The sequence below is a fragment of the Cupressus sempervirens genome, chromosome 5 (assembly GCF_028749045.1).
Source record: "Cupressus sempervirens isolate cs-2001-9-10 chromosome 5, ASM2874904v1, whole genome shotgun sequence".
Taxonomy (NCBI): Eukaryota; Viridiplantae; Streptophyta; class Pinopsida; order Cupressales; family Cupressaceae; genus Cupressus; species Cupressus sempervirens.
In genome coordinates, this window is record NC_143122.1 from 292544538 (window position 1) to 292571958 (window position 27421).

The 27421-nt window shown below is 34.7% G+C and overlaps 1 protein-coding gene across 2 annotated transcripts in view; it reads right to left on the bottom strand.

The window, feature by feature from the left end:
• Positions 1 to 7660: 7660 nt before the first annotated feature.
• ARC5 (P-loop containing nucleoside triphosphate hydrolases superfamily protein) overlaps positions 7661 to 27421 on the bottom strand; it is a 246658-nt gene continuing 226897 nt past the window's right edge. For both annotated transcript variants that reach the window (XM_089829852.1, XM_089829851.1), the window contains 2 exons: positions 8287 to 8451; positions 7661 to 8141 (listed from right to left, as the gene is read on the bottom strand). In XM_089829852.1, the coding sequence (XP_089685978.1) occupies positions 8016 to 8141; positions 8287 to 8451 (291 nt within the window). In that variant the 3' untranslated portion in view covers positions 7661 to 8015. The remainder of the gene's footprint in view (positions 8142 to 8286; positions 8452 to 27421) is intronic.

Here is a 27421-nt window from a genome sequence, read left to right on the forward strand (position 1 = left end):
GAGCACGCGAAGGGATGTTTTTGAAAGATTGTTTATAGTAAGGGACTGAGAAGTCAAAGTTCTCACAAAGGTAACTGGTTCAACCCTCAAGTATGACACACATGATTCCATCTTCTGATCAAGAATGAAAGAATATTTCGTTCCTTGAATGACACAATGTGAACAAAGGTTTATGTGATGTCCCCACTTTAACATATAATTTAAATAATAAATAAGTATTATATGTTAATATTAATATTAATATTAAAATAATAATATTTATAAGTAATGTTATTATATTATAATCATATAATTATATATTATATTATATTATAATTATATTTATTATAATATTAAAATAATAATATTTTATAAGTAATCTTATATTATTATTAATATAATTTGATTATTATTATGAAATGATGTAACTCTTACTATTATATTTATATGGAATAATAATGTTGGTAAGATCATCAGATGAAGATATAATGAAATTTTATACTTTAGGGAAAATCAGTAAAATGTCCTAAACAGGACATTACAAGTGGTATCAGAGCATCTTTCCTACCAACCTGTGGAAAGTCGTGAAAAAATGTTTTGCCAACCTAAAAAGATCATCACGAAGCTGGAGAAGAAGAGTTGTGGGAAGCTGAGAAAAATGCTCCCTTAGAGTCGAGACAGTTAGATATTTCTGATTGCCACAAATTTCAAAAATTTCTAAATTCAATAGGGTGCCTCAGTGAATTGAAGAGGATAACAATCAATGGTCACAATAATGTTGGGAGCCTACTAGTAGAATTTTGTCATTTGTGATCATTGAAGCACCTCTACTTGTCGATCGTCAAATATCATCAGTACCTAACAGTTTTGGTCATTTGACAAATATGTGGCATCTCAAATTGAATGGTTGCTCAAATTTTCATGCAAATATGCAAGAAACATATATTAAATGAATTTACAATAGTCTCAACAAAAGTCAAAATTATTAAATTAATGTCCTCATAAGAAACATTGCAATTGGTATGAGAGAATGTTCTTGCCAACCTAAAGAAAATAGAAACAAAAATGAGTGCCTAAACAACAAACTGTGAGATACAATATCGTTTGAAACAGTTTACATTCAAAAGCCTATTAACCACACTTGGATACAACTAATTATTTCAGTCTCCAACGATTTTCAGATGGTATGTCGCTTATCACCAACATGCCACCAATAACAATGACGTAAGAGATATGAATAAATATGTTAAAGACTTCATGGAAGTCACCCATGATATGAGCGCCCTAATTTGAAAGAGCACCTACTATTTGCTATATTGTTCTAAACGATGTTAAATAGGATAAAATCCAGACAAATAATCTATAACAACCAGTAAAGAGTATCATTTAGATTACTTTGACATTCATATTATGTTAGGCTATGGTTGTTATCGCTGCAACTATAGAAGTCTTCACAAAAACATAAATCAATCAATGCATACTATTGTTAACATAGGAATTGTGAGAACATAATAATTGAAATTTTGGAGAGAAAACATTCAACCAATGAAGGACAAATTATATGGCATGGAGGAAGACTTAAATCATATAAAATATACGTTCAACTTAAAAAATTAGTGAATGATGGAGGAGTAAGCGAATAAGTCAAGGAAGAAAAGAAAAAAGGAAAAACACAGAGGAAAAATAGAAATTATATGCACAGTCTGAATTAAAACCAGCGTCATTATCAAGTCAACCATAGCAGAGATAGATAACTATAGATAATAATCAAGAAGGATTCCAAAAACATAGGATGAGAGGAATGGAACATTATTACCTTCAAATGAAATAACCTATATTCAAACAATAGCCATGGAAGGGAATACATGGCCGATTATCAAGGAGACATAATAAATATCGAAGGAAAACATCATTTTATAATCTTAGGTTTCAGCATGAATAATTATTGAACACCGTTACTACTTGATACAAAACAGCAAAGGATGAGTTAATATTTGAAGAGGGAAATTGAAACTTACTGAGTTGGAACAATCAATCTAAATAGGGGCAACTTGAAAATGAGATAATTAAAGAGATAAAGAGGAAACCAGGAAAATTGAAACTAAACAACTATGCAAATGATACTCGAAGAGGGAAATTAAAATTGAATGAGTTGGAACAATTAATCTACAAAAACACAAATTTGAAACTGAATCTAAACAGATGCAAATTGAAAACAAGCTATTTAAAGACGTAAATAGAGGCACTTGAAAAAAGAATGAAATAAAACTTAACGGCAAGAGCACACTGTAACTCTGTTCCAAGAGGTAAAATCAAAATGAGCTATGTTGGATGAATTCAAACTAAATGGAAAGAGTGCACAGCAATAATATATTCGAACAATCATAAGCTTTTTCTTTTTTAAAAGAATGAAATATGGCAAGAGTGCAAGAGTGCACAGCAAATGATGATATAGTTTCATTGATAAATATTCAAATATCAAAAACCTTCATTAGCGATTATATTCAAATACCAAAATCAAATGACAAAGAGCACCAAAATTGAAGCAACTTAAAATCCCGAAATTATAGGGATTCCATAATGTGAGGTATGTGATTTTTAAAGCTAATGTCTTTTATTAAATAAGAAAGTTAACTTTTCAGCCAGGATAATTATTATGTTATTTTTCTTTCATATTATTGGTAACTTTATATTTATATTGAATTTAACTTGGAATGGCTCCTGCTCCTGTTCAAATTGCTGGGTCTCTCGCTCCTGTTCGAAATGTTGGATCTCCCACTCATGGCGTTCATGCCTCCTCTTTCGCTACAAAATTTGGTGCCCCCACTCTAGGCGTTCCTACGTCCTCATCCTTCGTTGCAGTGTCTGCTCCTGCCGGTCGTGCAGGTGGTAGTGATGATTGGCGGTCTACGGAAGGAGCTGCCCTACATTCGGCCTTTGTTGCGAGTGGGGTTAGGGCTTCCTCTGCCCCTCGCTCAGCTCCTGGGTCACCTCCTTGTTCGGGGGGTAGGTCTGTTGCAGACGTGGCTGCCTTCGAAGCCGACTTACATGGCGCTCCCCTTTATGCAGGTTCATCTAAACCCCCTCTTGTGACACCTGTAAGTGCTTTAAAACCCATTAAGGTGTCTCTTGACCCAGATTCTGTTGAAGATATTTTTCATACGGCTGAAGAGCTTTCCTCTTTGGCTGCCATTTTTCGCTTCCGAGGTTACTGGCTCTCTCTTGCTGATCTACATGTCTGGATCTCCAAGAACTGGATGCCACTTATAGATAATAATGTCCACATCTTCCCGTGTGCAAAAAGTTTTTTTATAGCTAAGTTTCAAAGTTCCAGTGACAGGAAGATTATTTTGTGTCACAATAATTTTTCTTGGCTGGGCAGATTTCCACTTATGGCCAAACCGTGGCATATGGATTTTGATCCACTCACGGAATCCTTTAATAAGTTACCTATTTGGGTCCGGCTTCCTAATCTTCCGTTACATCTTTGGCAAGATTCGATTTTTGAAACTATTGGAAATGCTATTGCCGATTTCTTATATGTGGATGCTGACACTTCGGATATTCTCCATTCGACCTGTGCACACTTTCTTGTTGACTTGGATGTTTCTAAGGGCCTTCCTGAGGCGATTTGCTTGGATTCCCCGAGGGGTTCTTGGACACAATTGTTGGATTTCAAGGGTATCCCTTTTTGTTGCAGGAATTGTCTCTTGACGGGTCACATTGCTGCTTGTTGTGCTTTTGGGAGATCCAAATCTAGGCGACCACCTTCTTGGTAGTCAAGGGCCTCCTTTGAGCACTACATGGTTAAACAGCCCCAGGTTGCTCCTTCGGATTCTGTGACTGAGGCTAGCATCTGTTCTAAGCCGATGGTTGAGGCGATTGCTTTGGTGGAACATTCCTTGGATGTTTCTGTGGATTCTGTGGCTAAGGATAGCGTTCAGTCCGAGCTGGTGGTTGAGGTGGATGTTTTGGCCTCTCCCCCTGTTTCGGATGTCCCTCCTAGGAACCAAAAGTTGTCTGATTCTCACAGGGAGTTTGATGTGGCTTCTGCGTCCCCTGGGTTCCATGGGTCTTTGTCTTCTGAGGATTGGGTTGCTGAGGCAGCGAAGTTAGAGGATGGTTGGATTGCAGTTAAAAGGAAGAAGACTAAGTCTTCTGCTCCCCCTTTAGATGATCCTTCGATCGCGAAAGAGAAACTTCAAATCAAAAGGAAAATCCTATGTTCCCTTTTGTTGACTAGTTTTATTGTGATGGTAAACTGGATGCGTTTCTGGTTTGTTGGATACTGGTTTGGGTGGTTTTTCAGGCTGCTTTGCTCCAGTCTGTGGACTATCCAGGTTCCAATGTTTTTATGGTTATTTTTTCTGGTCACATCTGTTGGTCACAGGTCCCTATAAAACCTGGTTTAGTTGTTTAGCTGGTTTCAAGTCCTTTTAAAACTTGGTTGTGCTTAATGGTTTATCGTTCTCTTTGACGTATAAGGTTTCGGAGCCCTTTCAAAACCTGCTTTTACCTTAATCTAAAACTTTATATTTATAAGAGATGATATTATAAAGGTTATAAGATATTAGTATACTGTTATGTAAGGATTCTAACATAGAATTGTAAATAATATTTTATTATTGACTTGAATATATATATATATATATATATATATATATATATATATATATATATATATATATATATATATATATATATATATAACTTATTTTATATATATTTTGAATATATTTGTGACATGATATGAATATGATAATTGACATTTTTTGATTCTATTAACATTGGGAATTTGAGAAAAATTATGAGTAGTCATAAGCATGGAAACTACATTAGTATTATTGAGCTAATATTAGTGAAGTTTCAACTAGTGAGAAGACTAGGTGCATCTATACTTTTATTACATTAGATTATCATCTTCCAAGATGAGATAAGGCCTGCGGTGGAATGGGCTGGGTGACGCCACTCGGAGGTACTAGGTAAAGCCTACGGGTACTAGGTAAGGCCTACGGTGGAGTGAATATCCCAAGGTACACCATACAAGGGCGCCATCTTGGGAATGATGATTGGAGAGAGAACAATAATGAGGGAGAACGGTGAGGCCCATGATTGGGTAATAGGGCACCCTATTATAGTTTCTCCTCTCATATTAAAATGATAAATTAATTGGCAATATATTATACTTCGATTGACAAGTCATTGTAAGATCAAATTTCAGTGTATTTTTTAAATTAAGACCATAAATACCTTGTCAGATTGATATAAGGAAATCCTAAAAAGGAAAATTTATATATAAATGTGTACTAAAGATATTGTTGTAGATTCACAATCAAAGAATTGCATAACGTGTGTCTTCATCTGTCTGCATCGTGTTTGCTTCGTGTCTTCATCTGTCTACATCGTGTCTGCTTCGTGTCTTCATTTGTCTACATCATGTATGCTTTGTGTTTTTATTCATGTATATTTCATAAATCTCTTTGGTCTTTTGCATGCAAATATGTTTTGCGTCTATGACAAACCTTGTGTATGAAAGATTTTGCTTGAGGGCAAGCAAATTCGAGAGGGGAGGACTGTGATGTCCCCACTTTAACATATAATTTAAATAATAAATAAGTACTATATATTAATATTAATATTAAAATAATAATATTTATAAGTAATATTATTATATTATAATCATATAATTATATATTATATTATATTATATTATAATCATATTTATTATAATATTAAAATAATAATATTTTATAAGTAATCTTATATTATTATTAATATAATATGATTATTATTATGAAACGATGCAACTCTTACTATTATATTTATATGGAATAATAACGTTGGTAAGATCATCAGATGAAGGTATAATGAAATGAAATTTTATACTTTGGAGAAAATCTGTAAAATGTCTTAAACGGGACATTAAAGTTTTAACTGTGAGTTATTTCTTTCTTCTTCAAAACTGAGTATGTAAAAGATGTAAAGTGAGAGAGTTTTTTCCTCAGTTTAGAAGAGATGATTTCTTTTGTTGTTTTAAGTGATTCACGTGTACTGCTTATTTTGTTTCATCTTTAGTGTAAAAAGTTAAAAGATGAAAGTTGCACTGCTTATTTTGTTTCATCTTTTAACACACGCAAAAAAGTAAACGATGAAAGTTGTGTGCAGTGACAATTTAATAGATTTGTGAACTTATGCAACATATTTTAAAATTATGAAGGCAGTTATTGTTTATCATTATGATCATTTTTTATGTTAATCAAATGCAGTTGTATATCAAGTTTTGAATTGCACTCCTATGCAAAAATGCACTCAGTGGCAACAAATGAGGATGGGATAATCATTTAAACAGTTTCTAAACAAGAAACTACTTTCTTTAAACAAAAACGTAGTTGTTGTTTTCTATCTCAAGGATTTGTGATTTGTTTAATCATGTCAGGATTTGATGACGGTTGTAAAACGTTTTTGGTTGTATAGATGCAACGAATATTGAACATTGAATGTAAATATTCATAGTATCTCCATGTATAAAAGAGTATGAGAGTGTGTAAAGAAATGTGAGGAAAAGAAGAGGATATACACTCATATTGTTGTGTATTTGGAGATTACTTGATAACACTGAAAGAAAAAAACATTTAGATTGTTTGCATGTATAGGGGTGTGTGTGTTATCATATATCATATAGTTATATATGCATTCAATTAGTGTCTGAACATTGTAAAAGAAAATAGAAAAAAGGTTGTAGCCCTGAGCAGTAGTAGCTACTAATGTAGAGAGAAGATTTGTGAACTTAATAAAGATGATAGGTTCCAACGGAGTGGTTTTTCCCCTATGAGAAAATCAAAAGGTTTTGAGCATTTCCCACTCAGCACGAAATCTTCTGTCACTTTATCTGAGTTTGTGTATTCTGCTCTCATATCTTGTCTCCCATTTGTTCTTGTTCAGTTTAGAATACATACAGTTATCTTTGTGTTAAAATGTGCACGAGCATAAAAGTATAAAAAGGTTTTACAGTATAAAAGTATGAAAAAATTGTGACGCTTATAAGCCACGACACCTAATATAGTGTGACAGATTGAAATGGAGTAAGTTTATTATATAATGTCGTTAAATTGATCCTCAACTACCTACTCTGAAGTAGGGAAACCATAGGTACGTGTTAAAATTATTTAGATAACTACTCCGTAAACTCTAGTGGAAATGGGACATCGAACAACAAAATTACTTATGTATCCACAAATTTCTGCATCTAACAGTCTATTTGGAAAATGAGCTTTATGAGCTAAGACTAATGCAGTCTTATATTCTTGTGGAAATGGGGCATCGAACAACAAAATTGCTTATATATCCAGTATTATCCACAAATTTCTGCATCTAACAACAATAATGTTTTTCACAGTTTATTTGGAAAATGGGCTTTACGAGCTAAGACTAGTGAAGCATCTAGCAAATTGCTTATATATCCACATAACTACTGAGTGTTACATCTAAACAAGAAATAATATAAATAATACTTCAGAACACAATTTGAGCAATTGTTTATTCTTACTAAGACTAATTGCTCTTGAATATATGTAATTCAGACAAAATAGCCTCCACTTAAATTTCATCGCAGGTTCCACAATTAAAGAACCGAGTATATGACATGCAATTCAAAATATGATATGTTAATACAGATCATTAGTTTGTAGTTAAATCATTTGTTGCATCATAGTATTGACACGTTCATCTGTTTGGAAAACATGTGTTCCATATGAATAATTTGAATTCTTACAGGAACCTTTGCCATGTAAAGCTTGAGGGAGCTTCAAACATCTAAAATTTAAAACATCATTTAAACTCTGCCCATTGGAACAAAACACACTTCAAATGTGACTAAAATATTTTTCAGTCTGTACTTGTGTAACAAACAAATTGTATCTTGGAAAAACCCAAAACCATGCATCTCCCAAGAATGAAATAATATTATTTTTTAAATGCATTTAATAACTGTCCAATTGGGATATTCTAATATATTCTCATACAATGTAGCATTGCTGCTAAACTCTCTCAGAAATGTTTAACATTGCGATATCATTAACAACATCCTTTTCAGAGTTAGATGGTGATTGATTTGCGCTTATATCATGATGGATGGCTATAAATTTTTCTTCAAGTCTTTTGACCTGGAGAAATCATTAAAAATAAGGTGCAATAGAAATTAAAATGCATGATATTTAGGAAACAACATAATGATTATAAAGAATGACATTTCACTTCAAACAAACTGGAGGAAAATGAACATAAATATATAGGAATGGAGGAACAAACCCTTTGAAGCTCAATCTCAAGATCCCTCTTACGATTTGTTAAGTTTTGTCTTGCATATGCCACATCAAATACATTATCCAAGCCATCTTCAAACGCAGCTTCTAAATCTTCACACAGAAGTGCTGGAAATTTGTCCACTACTGGCATAAGGAAGAAGCAGTTAAACTGCATGGTGGTACTAAATGTTGTTAGCCAATGAACTTAACTTTATAGTTTTAAATTTATTCTTTGAACTACATAAAATAAGAAATATTTTACTTACGACTTTGTGACAGTGACAAGCTGACACACACAAACTTAAGCGCGTGCAAATTTAAAAAGATCATTTACAGCCGTTACTTGTACATAGCAATCTTCAAGAACTAAATAATAAATATTGCCTAGATAGGCTCTAAGACAAGAATTGTTCTCTCTAATACTATACATTAGGTGATAGAATGGTAACTCCGTATCTTGCCAATGTCACAATAAATGGGTCGGAAACACCTCATATAAAGGCCTTTATATGTCCAAGAAAGATGCCCAAAATTTATACAACACCTCTAAGCATTCCTTTCAAAAAAGGATTCAAATAACATGGATTACCATTTTTTTTTTAATTCTGATCATCATAACTATGTTTTTTTCTTCCTCTCTGTCTTCATTACCATTGTTCAATGTTTATCACTGGCTTACATGATCTACTGTTCACAATTTCACACAAGCTCCAGTTCTATTCTCTTTTATTTTTCTTTTTTCAGTCCTTTTTATTTCAAATCCTTAAACCTCATTTCTGGACAAAAACCACATTTTCATCTACCATAATATGTTTCACCTAGACTGCCGACATCATGCACATCTGCTGTATATTCTCACTTGACATTTTTCCTAAGATAAAGATGTGTGGCATTTTTTGGGGGATGCGGGTGCGGATGCACGGATATGTTTGGAAGCAGCACGGAGGTGGGCAGGAATCATGACCACTGCCTGCAGATGCTTGCAGGATGCTTGGGAAAGCATCCACAGAGCATCAGTCAAGCATTTTGGTGAATCCGGGCAAGCGTCCAGATTTTTGAGTGCCAAGTTACTTAAGTGACTCAATAAAGCATGTGTTAAATTGATTTTTTTAATTTAATTTTATCTCCTTTTTGCCCCATAACCCTACAACGGCCCTAATATACGCCATTTATTGCTCATTCCTCTCATTTTGTTTGCAGCTGGGCTCTCTTCTCATTTGGTCTCCATTTTGGCATTTTGAAAGCAAGGTCATTATTTTTGAATAGGATCATTCATAGGGTGTCTAATGGCTTCTACAAAGGACGTTTAAGCATCTAAGGCAAACATTTGATCCACTTCATGAGTTTTTGTAGTGATTTTTTTTGAGATGTTCATGACTTTTTCAAGTTTTGGAAGAATTTTTCCAAGTTTTTTCCTAATTTTTTTCTAAAAAATGAAGGATCAAGTTTAGCTATCTTTTTTTAATAGTTTTATATAATATATTTGCACTTGTATGTTTCATGTTCATAGTTTATTTAAATATTTCCAATTTAATATTTTTATTTTCTTATTAGATTCATAGTTTGTATTGTGCAAGAATGGCAACTACTAGTAGTCAAAGTTCAGCAGCAGGGCAAAGTTAACGAAGTGATAACTTCAATATTGATATGGCATCTCCATTATGGGGACACATTACAAGATTATCACAGGTTTCAAGAGGTGGGTTACATATTTGGAAATGCAATGTATGTCATCATAGTAAACCATTCAACAACTCATTTTTGGGTCAAAGCTCATTTTATGGGCCCTACTAGTAAAGGAATAGCATTGTGCAAGGGAAGTAAAGATGGGAAAAGGATGAGCGATGCACAGTTAGCCGGATTTATAAAAGAGTAAGAAGCTGCTGATCATTTAGTGAGCAAATAGAAAAAAAAGTTTGTATAAACCTTAGTCGTCTCTGGACGACAATTACAAGATATCTAGGACAGATTAACAAAACAGAATACACTAACTGGTCTCCAAAATATGTTGCATCTACAGCCTCTGTGAACATAATACTGTCTCCTTAATTAAGCTGACCTTGATAGCCACCTGTGCCGCTTTCTCTGCTTTCAACTGCTGGATACCCTGAGTCAAGTGTTGCTACACTGCCTTCAACTGGATGATCAACTCCTCCCGAGCTCTCTGTGCATCCACCAAGACAGCCTCACGTCCAACACCCACTCCAAGTGCCTCTGGTACATAGACACTCCATGCCTTCAGCAGTTCCAGGTCTCATCAACTTGTCACACTTCCCATGACTGATATCTAACTCCAAAACCCACACAAAACTGCATGGAACACACCATTTTTGTGATTTTCTTCTGATTCCACACTTTCTGGCAACCATTGATGCTTCCCCTTCCCTTTGGCATCATCCGTTACTCAGTCCGAACTGCCTTAATCTGTCGTTTTTTTTTTTTTTTTTTTAATAAATATATATATATATAAACCTCCTGTCAACCTTCTTCTGCGTCTACCAGTGTACTGCAATCTTCTCATGGGTCACCTTCCGCAGACCTTCTGAACTGTTTCACCCGTGCGTCACCTGCCGCGGCAAAGGTGTGGGACACTTTGTGGTGAGTATTCCCGCCTATCACACAGGTGACCCAGGTTCGATCCCCGGAAACGGCGCCAAATGTTTACCGCATAGGTTAATTAAGAAATGTACACAGATAATGAACACGAAAAAGTGTACTCCTTTATTTGCACATGCCAACAGATTATACAACTGGTCATGAGATAAGATGCTTTACAATGACCCAAGAGGGTGTATAAATACTTTCGCCGAACCTTCCAGAAGAGGTCCATCAGCTACAAAACAATCCTAATCTACCCGTCGGCTACCAAATCTTTACTGACGACATGAACCCGTTGGCTCGTCGGCTGCAAAATCTTTACCAACAACAACACCCTGTCGTCTATAGTTTCTACCGACAACAACCTTCATCCATAAAGAGCAAAGTGAATGTGCCCACCAATCACGTTGTGTCCTCCAAACATCCATTCTTGGAAGTGGGAGAGGAAGATGAAGAAGTAGAAGTTATTATGCACAAAATAGATCTGTTGGATCAAGCATTTAAAATGGAGGCAAGAGAGCTTGTTGATGAAGCAATTGCACATTGCCTTTATGCCAATGGTCTTCCTTTCAATTTGGTAAGATCGTCATATTGGAAGGAAATGGTTGCAGCCATCCTTGAAGCACTAGCTGAATACGTTAGCTCTAGGTTTGAAAAGGTGCGTAGTACTCTTTTGCAAAAAGAAAAGGTTTCTATAGACAAAGCTCTTCAACCAATTAGGACATCTTGGAAAACTTCCATTATAACTATTGTGTCTAATGGATGGAAAGACACAACTAACCGACCATTGATTAATGTGATTGCAATGTCCCCCAAAGGGACAATGTTTTCGAGGGCAATTGATTGTGAAGGACGAGTTAAAGATTCAAATTTCATTTCTAGAATTCACATTGAGGCAATAGAGATGGTGAGCAATGAGAATGTGGTCCAAGTCGTCACAGATAATGCCAAGAATTGTAGGGATGCAGGTGCTTTGGTTGAGTCTCGATACGGCCATATTTTTTTGGTTTCAGGAGGTGGGTTATACATTTGGAAATGCAATGTATGTCATCATAGTAAACCATTCAACAACTCATTTTTTTGGGTCAAAGCTCATTTTATGGGCCCTACTGGTAAAGGAATAGCATTGTGCAAGGGAAGCAAAGATGGGAAAAGGATGAGCGATGCACAGTTAGCCAGATTTATAAAAGAATAAGAAGCTGCTGATCGTTTAGTGAGCAAATCGAAAACAAGTTTGTATAAACCTTCTTCCACAAAGAGCAAAGTGAATGTGCCCACCAATCATGTTGCGTCCTCCAAACATCCATTCTTGGAAGTGGGAGAGGAAGATGAAGAAGTAGAAGTTATTATGCACAAAATAGATCCGTTGGATCAAACATTTAAAATGGAGGCAAGAGAGCTTGTTGATGAAGCAATTGCACATTGCCTTTATGCCAATGGTCTTCCTTTCAATTTGGTAAGATCGTCATATTGGAAGGAAATGGTTGCAGCCATCCTTAAAGCACTAGCTGAATATGTTAGCTCTGGGTTTGAAAAGGTGCGTAGTACTCTTTTGCAAAAAGAAAAGGTTTCTATAGACAAAGCTCTTCAACCAATTAGGACATCTTGGAAAACTTCCATTATAACTATTGTGTCTAATGGATGGAAAGACACAACTAACAAACCATTGATTAATGTGATTGCAATGTCCAATGTTTTTGAGGGCAATTGATTGTGAAGGACGAGTTAAAGATTCAAATTTTGTTTCTAGAATTCTCATTGAGGCAATAGAGATGGTGAGCAATGAGAATGTGGTCCAAGTCGTCACAGATAATGCCAAGAATTGTAGGGATGCAGGTGCTTTGGTTGAGTCTCGATACGACCATATTTTTTGGACAGCATGCAACAAACACTCTCTCAACTTGGTCATGCAACAAATTGCCACCCAAATAGATTGGATGAAGCAAATATACCAAGAGGAAGAGGAGACACAATGTTTGTCACAAACCACCACATGTTACAATCTATATTGAGATCATTCTCCAAGTTGGAGTTGTTGAAGGTAAATTCAAAATTGTAATTACTTAGTTTCATTTATTTATTTATTTTGAATAGGTTTTTCATGTTTAATTATCAAATTTGTTCTTGTTTATAACTTTTCTTTATATTTGTTGTCATATTTGTCAACTTGTTGAGGTTGTTGAGACTAGATTTGCCTCTCAAACTGTTGTTATGAGATGACTCCTCAAGGCACGGTCAACATTAAGCCAAATGGTTGTTTGTAACCAATGGGATATATGGAAAGCTTCAAATTCAAAGAGACCCTTGAAGGTTAGGGGTATGGTCTTCGTAAGCATTGGTGGGCTCATATGCAATTTGTATTGGTTTTCACCGAACCTATCATGACTATGCTACGCTTTGCCGATACAAAAGCATCTTGCTTGGTGGATGTGAACAATGGCATGGACACAATGGAAGAATAGGTAAAGTTTTTCATACAAGCACATGAGACTAACCCCACAAAATGTGAAGCCTTGTGCAATAACGTGGAGGCAATCATTCATCATTGCTAGGAGAAGATGGCTACCTCATTGCACCTCCTTGCATATGCCTCATCTCCAAGGTACCATAGCTAGGAAATTCTTTCTATGTCGGATAGAGTTGCACCATATGCAGATGAAGAAGTTGCAACTAGGTGCTACACTGCATTTGCAAGACTCTTCCCAAATAATGAAATGCACAAAAAGGTGAGCCTAGAATTCGGCTTCAAGATCAAAACTTACTTCATATGCAATAAAGGACCAAAATGACATGGAAGCTATCATGTATGGTCAACCATTCAAGAATATACAACCTCTTGCAATCAAGATCCTCTCACAAATAAGTTTTCATTTATTTTTTATTTAGCAATTGTATTCTACAATTTAGTGTTTAACATTCTTTAATTTGCTTTTCATTTGTATATTTTATGAACACTATCCAAGTTGCAAGTTCTTCTGCTTCTAAACAGAATTGGAGTACATACTCCTATATCCATTCTGTGAAGTGCAACTAGTTAGGCTCAAAGAAAGCTGAGGGCTTGGTTTACATACATACCAATTTGCGCCTTTTGTCACATAAGGATGATGGATACGAGGAAGGGCCAATCAAGCTTTGGGATGTAGCCCCTGAATGTGCAAACTTGAATGCAACACTTTAGGATCTTACTGTGATGACAGATGATGATGTTGATAACATCATAGCACATGCATCCAGCACGATTGGAACCATGTTTGGTTCCAATGAACTTGCAACTGTTGCAGCAAAAGGAGATGATGAGAATGTGGATATTTTTTAGAATCCTTATGATTTTGATTTGTGAATCTTGAGCCTTGACTCTTGATTGATCAATATTGAACCATGAACTATGTTTTGATTTTGTAATTCAAATTGCATTGGAATCTTGAACTTGAGTGATTTAATAATTAGACATTACTGTTATTTCAATTTGAATATGATAATTGCTATGGAACGGTTTATTTGTGTATATTTCTTGCATTTCTTTGCATACATAAATTATATAAATATATATATATGGACGCACCCAAACGCATCCAAAATAAATAAATAAAAATCCGCGTATTTGCGCATCAGCACCCCGCTCCCACATCAGCATCAAAACCAGCATCGGTAACTTAGCATTTTTCTCATCTTTGGAAGCTGTAATATTACAATACACATTCTATTGTGTCTCCTCAATGCTTGGGAACAATATGAACGGATCCTTACAATATTCTGTCGAAAAACCAAGAGGAAGAACTGTGTAATCAACAAGATTTAGTTGATACAAATGCTTTCAACTAGATGCCTTATTTATGTCTGTGAGACAAATACATTAAGAGAGAAGAGCAGTTGGACAGTTAACTGAATACATGCAAATTCACCAACCATCCCATATGGGTTATGTTAATAAAACTATAGATGTGATGTCTATCTACCAATTCCCGCCACCTTATATGCTCAAAAACAAATAGTAGAATGATGCAAAATATCACAAACTTCACAAGAGGCAAATGATTTGGTGTAAATATGAATTAATTTAGCAGGGCATGCCTGGAGCTGAATATAATGGCATTGAAAATGTTCACAAACAAGATTCAGCACATTAGATAGTCGCAATGAAGAAGCGTACGTTATATCTATATTATTCGCATGTTTGTCAATATTGACAACCATAGTGCTTCACAGACAGCTCCATATATGGTACAACATTTTGCCTTTGTGAAAGAAAGCAATTATGTGGCTCACTTTTTATTTCCCTAGGACATTGGAATTGGACCTCATAAAGGAGGCAAATTCAAAACTACCTTTTCCATCATCGATGGATCCTACATAATTTGCATCCATGTAAAGCACGACAAAATTTTATCATATTGCTTATACAACAGCTTATGCTCCAACTTCCACAGGCATACCTCAAAAAATTACCTTCCAATACCTAATATCTAGTCTCGTATAAACCAAGTAAATGTAATTCCCAATCAATTGATGATACAGAGTAATGTTTAGTGGAGGTTGTGGATCTATATAGAGTATCTGGAGTCCTATTTCCATGAGCATGGGGATGAACTTGCAGTTGATAATTTGAAATCTATCAAGTAATGCCTTCACATAATTCCTACATTAGTATAATTCTTGGATTAACAATCCTCCAATACAAGACATCAGTGTAAGAACCTGAGATCAGTCATGTCAAATGACTTCTTAAGGTCAGGCTTTGGAATTGACATAAGCTTATTTTCAATGAGGAAGATCAATAAAAGCCATGTATTAGTTTTAAGAAAAGCTTGATACTCAACATCCTTAGCATAGTTCTTCCATGGCTTTGACTCAAGTGATTCCTCAACTATTACAGGTTCATTTTGCTTGTACAAGAGGCTATGCTACATCTTCAACGGACACCACAAAAATTTACAGTGTGAATTTATAACAAGTTAAAGATGAGGAGGTTTGGACCTTGTGGGATCTTGAGCAAATTTGACTCAGGAAATGCTTATGAAGTGGATCTGCCTGAGGATATGGATATTTCACCTATATTCAATATTATAGATTTGTATGAGTATCATGAAGTTGATTGGATTTCAGATAATAATTTAAATGTGAAGCAACAATATCCTAAGAAGCATACGGAAGGAATAGAGGGGATCTTGGACAATAGTTTTAGAAATAGTACAAGAGGAAAAGAGTATAGAGAATATTTAATCAGATGGAAGGACAAGCAATTGAAGATTCTCCATGGATTTCTTAAATTGAGTTGGATCATCTTCATTCTTCTCAAGCATCAAAGTGTGACTCACTCTCTTATCAACCCTGAGTGTCTAATGTAGGAGCATTTTGGGTTTACTGAAATCTTACATCAACCCAAAAAAAATATCTTTGTAGTTTGTTCTAGTTTGCCAATTTGTACAATGTGGAAGATCAATCCAGTAGTTCATCGTATCTTCAAGTTAGCATTTGCAATGATCGATTTATATTTAGGACCTCGTTGTTATCGTGTTCCTATGATTGTAGCTCATTTGGATCTATGGTTTGTAAGTTATGTTGGATTCTTTCTCAGGTAGCATGTTCTTGTACCTAACCATGGAATTTGAATTTGCAATAGAAATATACAACTGTGATCTTCGATGGTGCATTTATCTATGTTCTTGGGTCATGTGAGGATCAAAATCTAGTACAACAAGTTCTCAAACGGTTTATGTCATGTGTTCCTTATGATTTAGGATACGACCTATTTGATGTAATGTGTTTCTTGTTCTTGGGGAATGTAATTGATCTTAAGGTCAACTTGTGTGTCGTAAAGCCTATATATGTAATGTAATGATCTCTAGAGGCAATAGTGACATAGTATAGTAGGAAGATTGGATTTAGTTTAAAAATCCAGAGTTTCCTAAGCAATCTGGCTTGTTTAGCTTGGCATGTAAGAGGGCATGTTGCCGATTGAATGTAATTTGATTTCCTATTGAATAAAGATGAATCTGGCATTATTCTCTCTGTTTCTTATTGTTTTCATTGTGTCCACTCTTGTCGCATGCTTGGATAGATCTCTTTTAGGTCCCTCCATTTGTGACTGCACCACCAAGTCACCAAAATAAACTTACTTTGTATGAGGAAGATCTATGTTTTATTTTTTGGTAACACTTGATACTCAAATTCTTTAGCGTATTCCTTCTATGGCTTTGACTCATGTGACTCTTTGTTAAATTCATAACTCTGATCACCATACTAATCTGACTGTGCAGATCGCACAAAGCTTATCATTCTGAAATGCCTTATAAAGGCCTATTACTCCTTGTTTAAACATGATCAGCAAGGTCCTTCAGACAACTATGTGCAAGTATTATCTCAACTAAATCTTAGTTAAGTATTCTCAAACCATTACCTTCTTAAAGATCACCAATTATGAGAAGGCATGTATGGGCCGACCTAGATAGGGTCATGTCCCTTCAAGGGATATGCCCTTTGGATTCAATATTTATGTAGGGTGTGGTTGAAGTTTAAGGACACACAAAAATTAGAAGTCTGCTCCTTGATCAATACTGCCCTAAAGATAATTTGCAGAAAATAAAAACATTTCCAGAATTATATTTATTAATTCACTAAAGTCTGCATATTGAAGATCATCCTCAACAAGTATAAAATTAGAAGGTATAATCTAAGTCTGATTTATAACAGAATTTCTAGAAACTTTACATGGTATCAGAGCTTTGGTAGTCAAACCTAGGCTCTACAAATTAAATGATCAGACCTAATATATCTAGCATCAGTGTTCTATCTTCAACGGCATACACAATAATACCTGAGGACAAGTTTGATAGGAAAGAACACTTCAACACTTGGAAATTCAATCATGATGATTCTTGAAGAAAATGATGTGAAACAATTTTGTTGATAAAGCATTCAAGCTACCTGATGCTGAACTTATAAAACTATCTGGAGTAAAGGAAACAAGAAAGCCATGCAGATCATATTAGATGGAGTAAAAAATGAAATAGTACCCATGCTAACGAAACATCAAACAACATTTAATATGATGAATGCATTATTGAATGCATATGAGGTTAACAATACAACTAGAGTCCTCGCACTAAAAAGGAAACTAAATCATATACATATAAAGAAGGGAGAAATGATGAATTCTTACTTCCTAAGGGTTGCCAATCTAAGAGATGAAGATGCAAGTATAGGAACCATAATTGATGACAAATAACTAACAATGAGGGCTATAGATGGATTACCAGATTCATGGGAAACATTCGCACAAGGAGTAAGTGCTAAAGACAATCTTCTTGACTGCAATAGACTTAAGTGAGATTGTCTTTAGGAAGAATCCAGAAAACTTAAGAAAGGGGGAAGTTGAAAATTGAAGACAAAGAACTTCATGTTCTCAACACAAATTCCTATAAAGGTAAGAAGAAGCACTTCAAGAAAAAGGGTAATCAAAAGAATGACAAACCTAAGAAAAATCTATCCAAAATAAGATGCTTCAAATGCGAAAAGTTTGGACTCTACAGATCTAATTGCCTTGAGAATTCTAAACAAGTAAACTATACAAACATTCCTAAGAAAGAAGATAACTATGATCTTGAGAATCATGTATTGTATTCGGCACTATCAAATGAAGTCTCAAGTAAGGCATGGTGATTGATAGTGGATCTTCTCGACATATTACAGGATACAAAGAAGCACTAGACTCTATATCAGAAGAAGTTAATGACGAAGTCACCATCAGTCATAATTCAACACATTCTGTCAAAGGAATTGGAAATTACACCTTGAAACTAAAGACGAGTAGTGCTCTACAACTCAAAGGAGTACTCTATGCACCAAGAATAAAAAGGAATCTAATCTCGGTTACAACCCTTGAAGATAATGGACATAATATTGCATTCATGAACAGTAAAGTAATGAACTGGTCTAAGAACTCCTCATTTAAGAAAGCAAAGTTGATTGGTAAAAGAAAAGGATACTTATATGAGCTAAATACAAAATCTTGTCAACCTATTCATGCTTTAATTCATGAAGTTGTTGATATAAACGAAATATGGTATATAAGGTAATGACATCTAAATTTCAAAACCTTATCAACTATAGAGAAGATGGTTACTGGTTTACCTAAACTGAATAAAGATCACTCAAGCATATGCAAAGGATGCACTTTGGGTAAGAGCACCAAAAGTCCATTTCATGATAGCACTAGAAAAACTAACAATGTTTTGGAATTAATCCACTCAAATTTATGTGGACCTATGTCTGTTCCTTCTCTTGGAGGATTCTGGTACTATCTACTTTTTACAGATAACTTCTTTAGAAAAACTTGGATTTACTTCTTAAAATGTAGAAAATCAAAAAAAATCCTTAAAAGATTTAAAGAATTTAAAGCCTTAACTGAAAACTTATCAGGACAAAAAATTAAAACTCTTAGGACTAATAATGGAGGGCAATATACCTCAGATTTATTTTACGAGTTTTGTAAAAAAACAGGAATTAAGAGGGAGTATATTGTTCCTTATAAACCACAACAAAATGGGGTAGTAGAAAGGAAGAATAGAACAATTATAGAAGCTGCAAGCGCTATAATATTTGATCAAAATCTAGAATATTATCTTTGGGTAGAAGCCTCTTGTATTGCTGTCTATATTCAAAATAGAAGTCCTCACTCCTACTTTAGAGATAAACCTCCTAAAGAAGTCTTTACTAAGGTTAAATACAATATAAGCCATCTTAGGATTTTTGGGTGCCCAGTATATATACATATTCCAAAAGGAAAGAGAACTAAGTTAAAACCCTTCGGGAGGAAAGGCATATTTGTTGGGTATAGTGAAACATCTAAAGCATATAGGATTTTCATACTTGGTCAGAAAAATATTGAACTTAATAGGGATGTAATATTTGAAAAAGATTTAGCATTCAAAAGAGCCCTAAGTTTTGGGGATCCCTCTCCCTTACCTAGTTCTAAAAAAAATTATTAAATCTGAGTCTCAGAGGAAGAACATTGAACAAATTGAAGATGAAATTCAAAATCTCAATCTTGAGGAAACTTAAAATTCTAAGAAAAGACCACTTTGGACCATTAAGATAGTAGAGGAAGCACAAAACTTTGCTGCACCATCCAGAACATTCAGAGAAAGCAAAAGACAAAAGATTTTCTAGCTATGCAGCAAACATGAATGATTTGTCTAAATTAGAACCAACCAATGTTTCAAATGCTACTAAACTTACAGCTTGGAAGGATGCCATGACGGAAAAATACCAATCCATTATGAAGAATGATGTTTGGAAAATTGTTCCAAGACCTAAAGGAAAATCTATTGTTTTTTCCAAATGGATATTTAAAATCAAGCATGTTGCTGAGGTAGCATTGAAAAATATAAAGCCAAATTTGTAGCCAGGGGATTCTCTTAGAAGGAAGGGATTGATTATGAAGAAACATTTTCTCATGTTGCCAGATACATCTCTTTAAGAGCAGTCCTAGCTATTGCAGCATCGAAGGGATCGAAAGTACATCATATGGATGTAAAAACAATATTTTTGAATGGAAAGATTATAGAAGAGGTATATTTGGAGCAACCTGAAAGATTTGAAACTCATAACCCTAAAATTTTAGTTTGCAGGCTCAAGAAAGCTCTTTATTGGCTTAAACAGGCTCCAAGGGCATGGTATGAACGAATTGATAAGTATCTCACCGACTTAGGATTCTCTAAGAATGAAACTGATCCAAATCTATATTATAAAAGGGATAAAGAGGATATGGTAATTTTGATACTATATGTTGATGATTCACTAATAACAGGTGATGTTCATCTCATAGATCAATGAAAGAAAGATCTAATTAGAGAATTTGAGATGAAAGATTTAGGATTCCTTCATTACTTCCTAGGACTGAACGTATGGCAAAATCCTGATAGTATCATACTCAATCAAGGAAAGTATAAATTAGTTAACTTGAAGAGATTTGGAATGTAGAACTTCAAGCCTATGTTTTCTCCCATGGAGACTAATCTACATAAACTTAAGGAAGCAGCAACAAAATCACCTTCCATAGATTCTACTCTTTACAGACAGATGTTTGGGTCCCTTATGTATTTGGTAAATACAAGACCTGATATTTGCTATGTTGTTAATGCCTTAAGTCAGTTTATGTGTGAGCCAAAGGAGATTCACCTAGTTGTAGTCAAACACATCATGAGATACTTACAAGGCACTCTTAACCTTCGACTCAAGTATGAGAAAGTTGAATTGGATCTACATGGATACACACACTCAAATTGGGCTAGAAGTGTTATTGACAGGAAAAGCACTTCAGGATGTTTCAATTTAGGCTCAGCGATGATATCAAGCATATGCAAAAAGCAGTCTTCAGTAGCACAAAGTTCCACAAAAGCCAAATACATTGCTGCAGCAATAGCCTCTCGGGAAGCAGTTTGGCTTAGACAGTTACTTGTGGGACTATTTGGTCTAGCCATGAATCCTATGATTATTCATTGTGATAATCAGAGTTCCATCAAGCTTTTTGTGAATCGAGTTTTTCATGATAGGTCTAAGCATATTGAAATTGCTTACCATTATGTTAGAGATATGGTAGATAGGAATACTGTAAAATTAGAATAGATTTGTATTGCAGATCAAACAGCAAATATTCTTACAAAACCTCTCTCTCGAGTGAAGATAGATCACATCAGAAAAAGACTTGATATGGTTGAATTATGAAAATTTGATATTCTTTAAATTATTATTAAAATATTTTTTGTCAGGCTATTGACTATTATGGGCTCCACCATTTGTATTCATTATTTAAGAGGTGATGATCTCTGAGATAATGAACACTTGTATAAAAGACATTATGAGAGCTGACGATCTCTTAGATAATGTGTTTAACAGTAGAGAACTGCTATCAAATCTAGATGAGTTCAAAATCATTTGTGACAGACATTTTTATGCCTATGACTCACAACTTAGATAAAGGAAGAATTTATTCTTTTGACTTTATCCTATGTTTTGGTAGATCTTAACTCAAGATCATGTTGTGATATAGAATTGCCAATACCTATGAGTCACAACTTGGATAAATGAAGAATTTAATCATTCATTAGATTTTATTCTGTGTTGCATTCCATGCAATACTGTCATCACTAGTATAAGTGATAAGTCATATCACAAGATGGTAATATGATGTAGTATCATGTGTTCAATGATACCACATGCTCAGAAGATTCAGATAGATATAGAGTATCAATCTATGCTTAATCATCGTAATTGATGATGCTAGATATGTTATCTCTTAGTATGATTATCAAGTTAAGACAGAGTGTTAAATTCGTAACTCTGATCACCATACTGATCTAATTGTGCATATAGCACAAAGCTTATCATTATGAAATGCCTTATAAAGGCCTATTACTCCTTATCTAAACATGATCGGAAGGGTTCTTAAGACAACTATGTGGAAGTATTTAACTAAATCTTAGTTAAGTATTCTCACACCATTACCTTCTTAAAGATTGCCGATTATGATAAGGCATGTATGGGCCGACCTAGATAGGGTCATGTCCCACGCTCTTTGGATTTGGTATTTATGTAGGGTGTGGTTGAAGTTTAAGGACACACAAAAATTAGAAGTCTGCTCCTTGATCAATACTGCCCTAAAGAGAGTTTGGAGAAAATAAAAACATTTCCAAAATCATATTTATTAATTCACTCAAGTTTGCATATTGAAGATCATCCTCAGCAAGTATAAAACTAGAAGGTATAATCTAAGTCTGATTTATAACAGAATTTGTAGAAACTATACTCTTGAACTATTACAATTTACTAGATTTTAGATGATTGTGCACTCAAGGGCCATATTTACTTCTCCGTTTGTTTTGCTAACATTCCTTTCTCCTAAAGATGACATTTTTAGAACCCCATTCAATTTTGTATCTTGATTGTATTTGTATACTGCTTAGGTATCTATTGCATAGCAGTTGTGATTGGAAATAGAGGTAGTGGACGAAGTCTTCATTACCACAATCTTCTCCACATTCAATAACATCAACTTCATGGGCATGATTTTAGTAGAAGAATTTCAAGCAAAAGACTAATAAAGGTGTGTTGGGCTCATCTTTCTCATCAAAGATCACATCTCTATTAAATGTACAACTTATTCATATCAAATCTATGAGTCTATTCCCCTTCAGCTCAAAACTGTATTTGATAAAGATACCTTTCAATGACTTCTGATACAATGTTTTTTTCTCTTTGGGAGCATGCAAATAGGATGTGTTGCCAAACACTCAAAGAAGTGAAATAAGGGGCCTAGTTCATTTAAAATCAAATCAACAATGAGAGTATGAACTCAAATTAGACTTTGCAAATTGTGGAACATATTTGGCGAGGAACATGTGTGGAAGGAAGCCAAATGAAGGAAAGTTTCGCAAGAGATCATTTGTGATAACTTGAGAGTAACGAGAGCACTAGACATACTCCTCAATCATATGCTAAGACTCCTTGCAAGGCATCTGTTGCTACTTGAAGACTTGCATGTCAAATGATGATACAAGGATGGAATCCGACAACTAGAAGAAGTACGAAATAGAGATTACAATCTGATTCCATGAACAAAGGCAAGGTGATCCTTATGGATCTTGAATGAAGCAAAAAACTTTGATACGTAGTTGAATAAACCTAACTGTACAAGCCCAAACTCAAAGCCCATCTTGAGAATAGAATCAAAGTTGAAGAGCGACATGACATTGGGAAGATCCCTAATCGAAAAAATATATACAATCCATACAAGGACACAGTGAGAAGATCTAACAAGGAATCTACAACTACATAATTATGTACGGATAGACCTCTTTTACCAAACACAACAACTATTAGGTGAATAAGAATGGAAGACGGAGTCTACAGACTCATTGATAGAGATGTATGAGAAAAAATATCGACATGTTGAAGAATTGGTGATTGAAAAAATTGGGTCAAAGGGTGTACAAGCAAGAATATAAACCTAACTTATGTGTATAAATTGTTGAAGCAAGACAAACGAAATATAGCAATTGAATCATAACTGCCAAGTATGTTTACTATATTGAGGTTGTTGTGACTCCCTATCAAGCCCCAATATTGAATTCATAGGCAACGAGTTAGAATATCCTATAAGAAATTGAAAAACATGTGAGCTTATCAAGACAATAAATGGTCATGACAATAAATCTTCTTAGCTATGGTCTTACCCTATCCGCTACACAAAGATTCATTCGGCTTCCAAAACTTATTGGTAAAGATTGAGAAGCATTTTGAAGAGTAGTTCAAGCTAGTACATAATGGAAATGAAAATATGGCAAATATTTGCAATACAAAGAAAGGAAAATGCAAGAATGTCAGTGCTTATAATTATAGGCTCAAGGAAATCCTAATACACTTAGAAAAAGAACTAGTTGATGACATAAAGAGGCGAATATTTATCAAATGTCTCATTCTTTCACTATTAAAGAAGATGAAGGTAAGTAGAGACACCTTCATATACAAAACCCCACAATCGAGAAATGAATAAAAAGAGTGAGGATAAAATGCCTTCTCGTGGAAAATGAATAACAAAGGAAGATTAGAGTTTAAATGACACTAGTAAGGAGTTTGAAACCCTACAAGCCCATAATATGCAGGATCGATTATCATTTTCAAAGCATATATTATTGTGCAAGTTACCCATTGAATACATAGGGTGAACAGATTATTGTTGTTTATTGTTGTTTGCTGCACGTGAAAGACTATATTAGACATTCATAGCCACATCCCAGCTATCAATGAACCCACATGCTCATTGTGGCAAGAATTAATCTCTTTGAAAGGCTGTTTGGTGCTTGTTTCAAAGGTATTTGACATATTTTATCACTGTTAACTAATTCTGGACAGAAATCATACATTTTTTGATCTGAATAAACATTCAGTAATCTGGAAAAAGATACAAAAGTCACCATTCGTGCCCAGATTTACAAATAAAGTGTATTCAACATTTTGGGTATAATTCTTTGCAAAGTATTGTTGTACTTGTCATCTAGATCAGTGTTCCATGGACTTGCTAAACTCGGCGAGTCCTACTGGCCGGACTTTGCTGTTAGCCAACTAAAATAATAATTTTTTTAGCTCAGGGGCAAGAGGCTTTATACAAATATACTTTCTTATATTTAAGTTATATTTGTATAAATACTGTTAGGATGTTTGAGATAGGTTTCAACTTCTTAGAGGTTAAATTGTGGATTCTAGATTTTGGGGGTTTTCAAAAGATTCTAGGCTTAGCCAAATTTTAGGATTCAGCATGCCTTCAGTAGTGTTATCTCCCACAACTTGTCTTTGGCTATTTGAGGTCCAATAAAAAGATGGAAGTTGATGATCGTATCTTCAGCCATGAAGACTTGGAGTGGATTGATCAGGTGGATCAAGAAGCATAGGCAGTAGCGATGACAGTGGAGGAAGCTAGAGCACAAGAAGATCTAGTGCAAGACCCTGAGGCCAAGACTCGAGAGTGATGGATCTGACTATGATGATGAAAACTGTGAGGATGAGGAGGATGATCATGATGAGCATGTCACTGAGGTATAACCTCACACAAGGAGAGAGAATGGCTCTATAGTCTTGCATGACCTATCTTAGGAGGACATATTGTAATATCCCCTCACTAACTTTGCTAAAAGTTGTAGTTAAAATATATATACATATATATATATAATATATATATATATTAATTCTTTAATATTTGTTTATTAAAACTTATACTAAATAATTAATAGATAGTTATGAAATAAATTTTTATTTAATTAATAGTTAACCAAGCAACTATTAATTAAATAATTAAGTAGTACAACGAGAATTGGTTGAACACAGGAACTGAATGGCAGAATTTAAATAAGAGAATGCCCAATGAGATGGGTGAAAGAAAGCTGAATTAGTGCCAATCTTTAGAGGTGGTACATATGCCTTTCGACAGTTCTATAGACTGTCCTAGTGGAAGGGCAATCAATAGAGGTTTCATAAGAAGACAAATAGAACTTGTTTGACAATCAAAAGAACTTGTTATTCTGTTTTGAGGAAACTTTGTTGCATTTGGAGTCGTTTGTCATTTACCAAACAAGTTGTAATAGCCAAATACAGAGCAATTGGGATTTCACAAATGGAGTAAGGAAATCCTATCACACTTGGTGGGAGAGTTGAATGATTTTGCATGAGAAGACAAATATTACACCAAAGCCAATGTTCATCCCGTAAGACACAAACCGTTGGAAAGGAGTAGAGAAAATCATTGGGAGATGTGAATGTTCAGCAACCAACCTTGATTGATCTATAACTATACCAGAAAAATTAACAGGCTTTTGGTCTATGTGTTATTTTATTGGGTGGGAATCCTTGGTCGGAAGTATTGCCACTCACTGTTAACCATCGCGCACTGGAAAACAAGTGGCCAAACTGAAGCAGAAAAGCTTTTGGCAGCACTCTATTCAGAAAGTCGTCAGATACAGTCATGTGTTAATTCAGTGAAGATCATCCAACGATTGAGTGTTCGAGCACAACATCATCAGTGATCAGGTGTGCTAATTGTATACATTATTCTGAACCTTGAATAGAATAATTGTGATTGAATGTCAAATCCATTTCTATATTCAGTATATTGTATATGAATTTAGAATACTTTCTAGTGTTACAATTGTGTAAACCTCAGTAAAGGAAATGGTAGTCAGAAATTGCAAATAACATTGGAATTCCTACCATAACCAATTATATATATATGCACACACTTTAGGCATTGTGGGATCTTACAATGATACCAGAGCTTTCAGTCCTGCCAGCCTGTGGTGGCAATCACATAATCCAGACATATGCAAAAGGAAAATTATAATTTCTGCAATACTCGAGTCGGACAAAACAGGGATTTTAACACCTCAATAGACTCATCTAGTTCATCCATCCAAGTTGACATTGAAGATAGTCATACAGAAATGGACAAAGAAATAATCTTTGAACAAAACATTAACATAGGGGAACCAAATGATACTAGGAATCTTATTGCAGCCCTGCTTAGGAGCCAACAAGATATGTAAAACAATGTTAATCGTATGACCACTTTGATGACTCAGTTTATGACTGACAAATGCTTCAGCAAAATTTCAGTCTTGTATGAATCATATTTTTAATAAACAATTGAGAAAATTCTTACTGCTTTTCTTTAATGATATATTGATTTACAACAGGGCTTAGGAGGAACACTAGAGACATATTGATGAGATTTTGGACATAATGGTATCACAGTCCCTTTATGCAAAAGCCTCTAAGTGTGAATTTGGTATGACAGAAATTTTATATTTGGGTCACATGATCAGTGCTAAAGGTGTGCAAGTACATCAGGAGAAGAATAGAGCCATTCTGGATTGGCCACCTCCCCGAAATCTTTTAGATCTAAGGGATTTCTTTGGTTTATACAGTTATTATAGGAGGTTTGTTAGAGGATTGTCACAACTTGAAGCATCATTGACAAATCTTACCAAAAATGA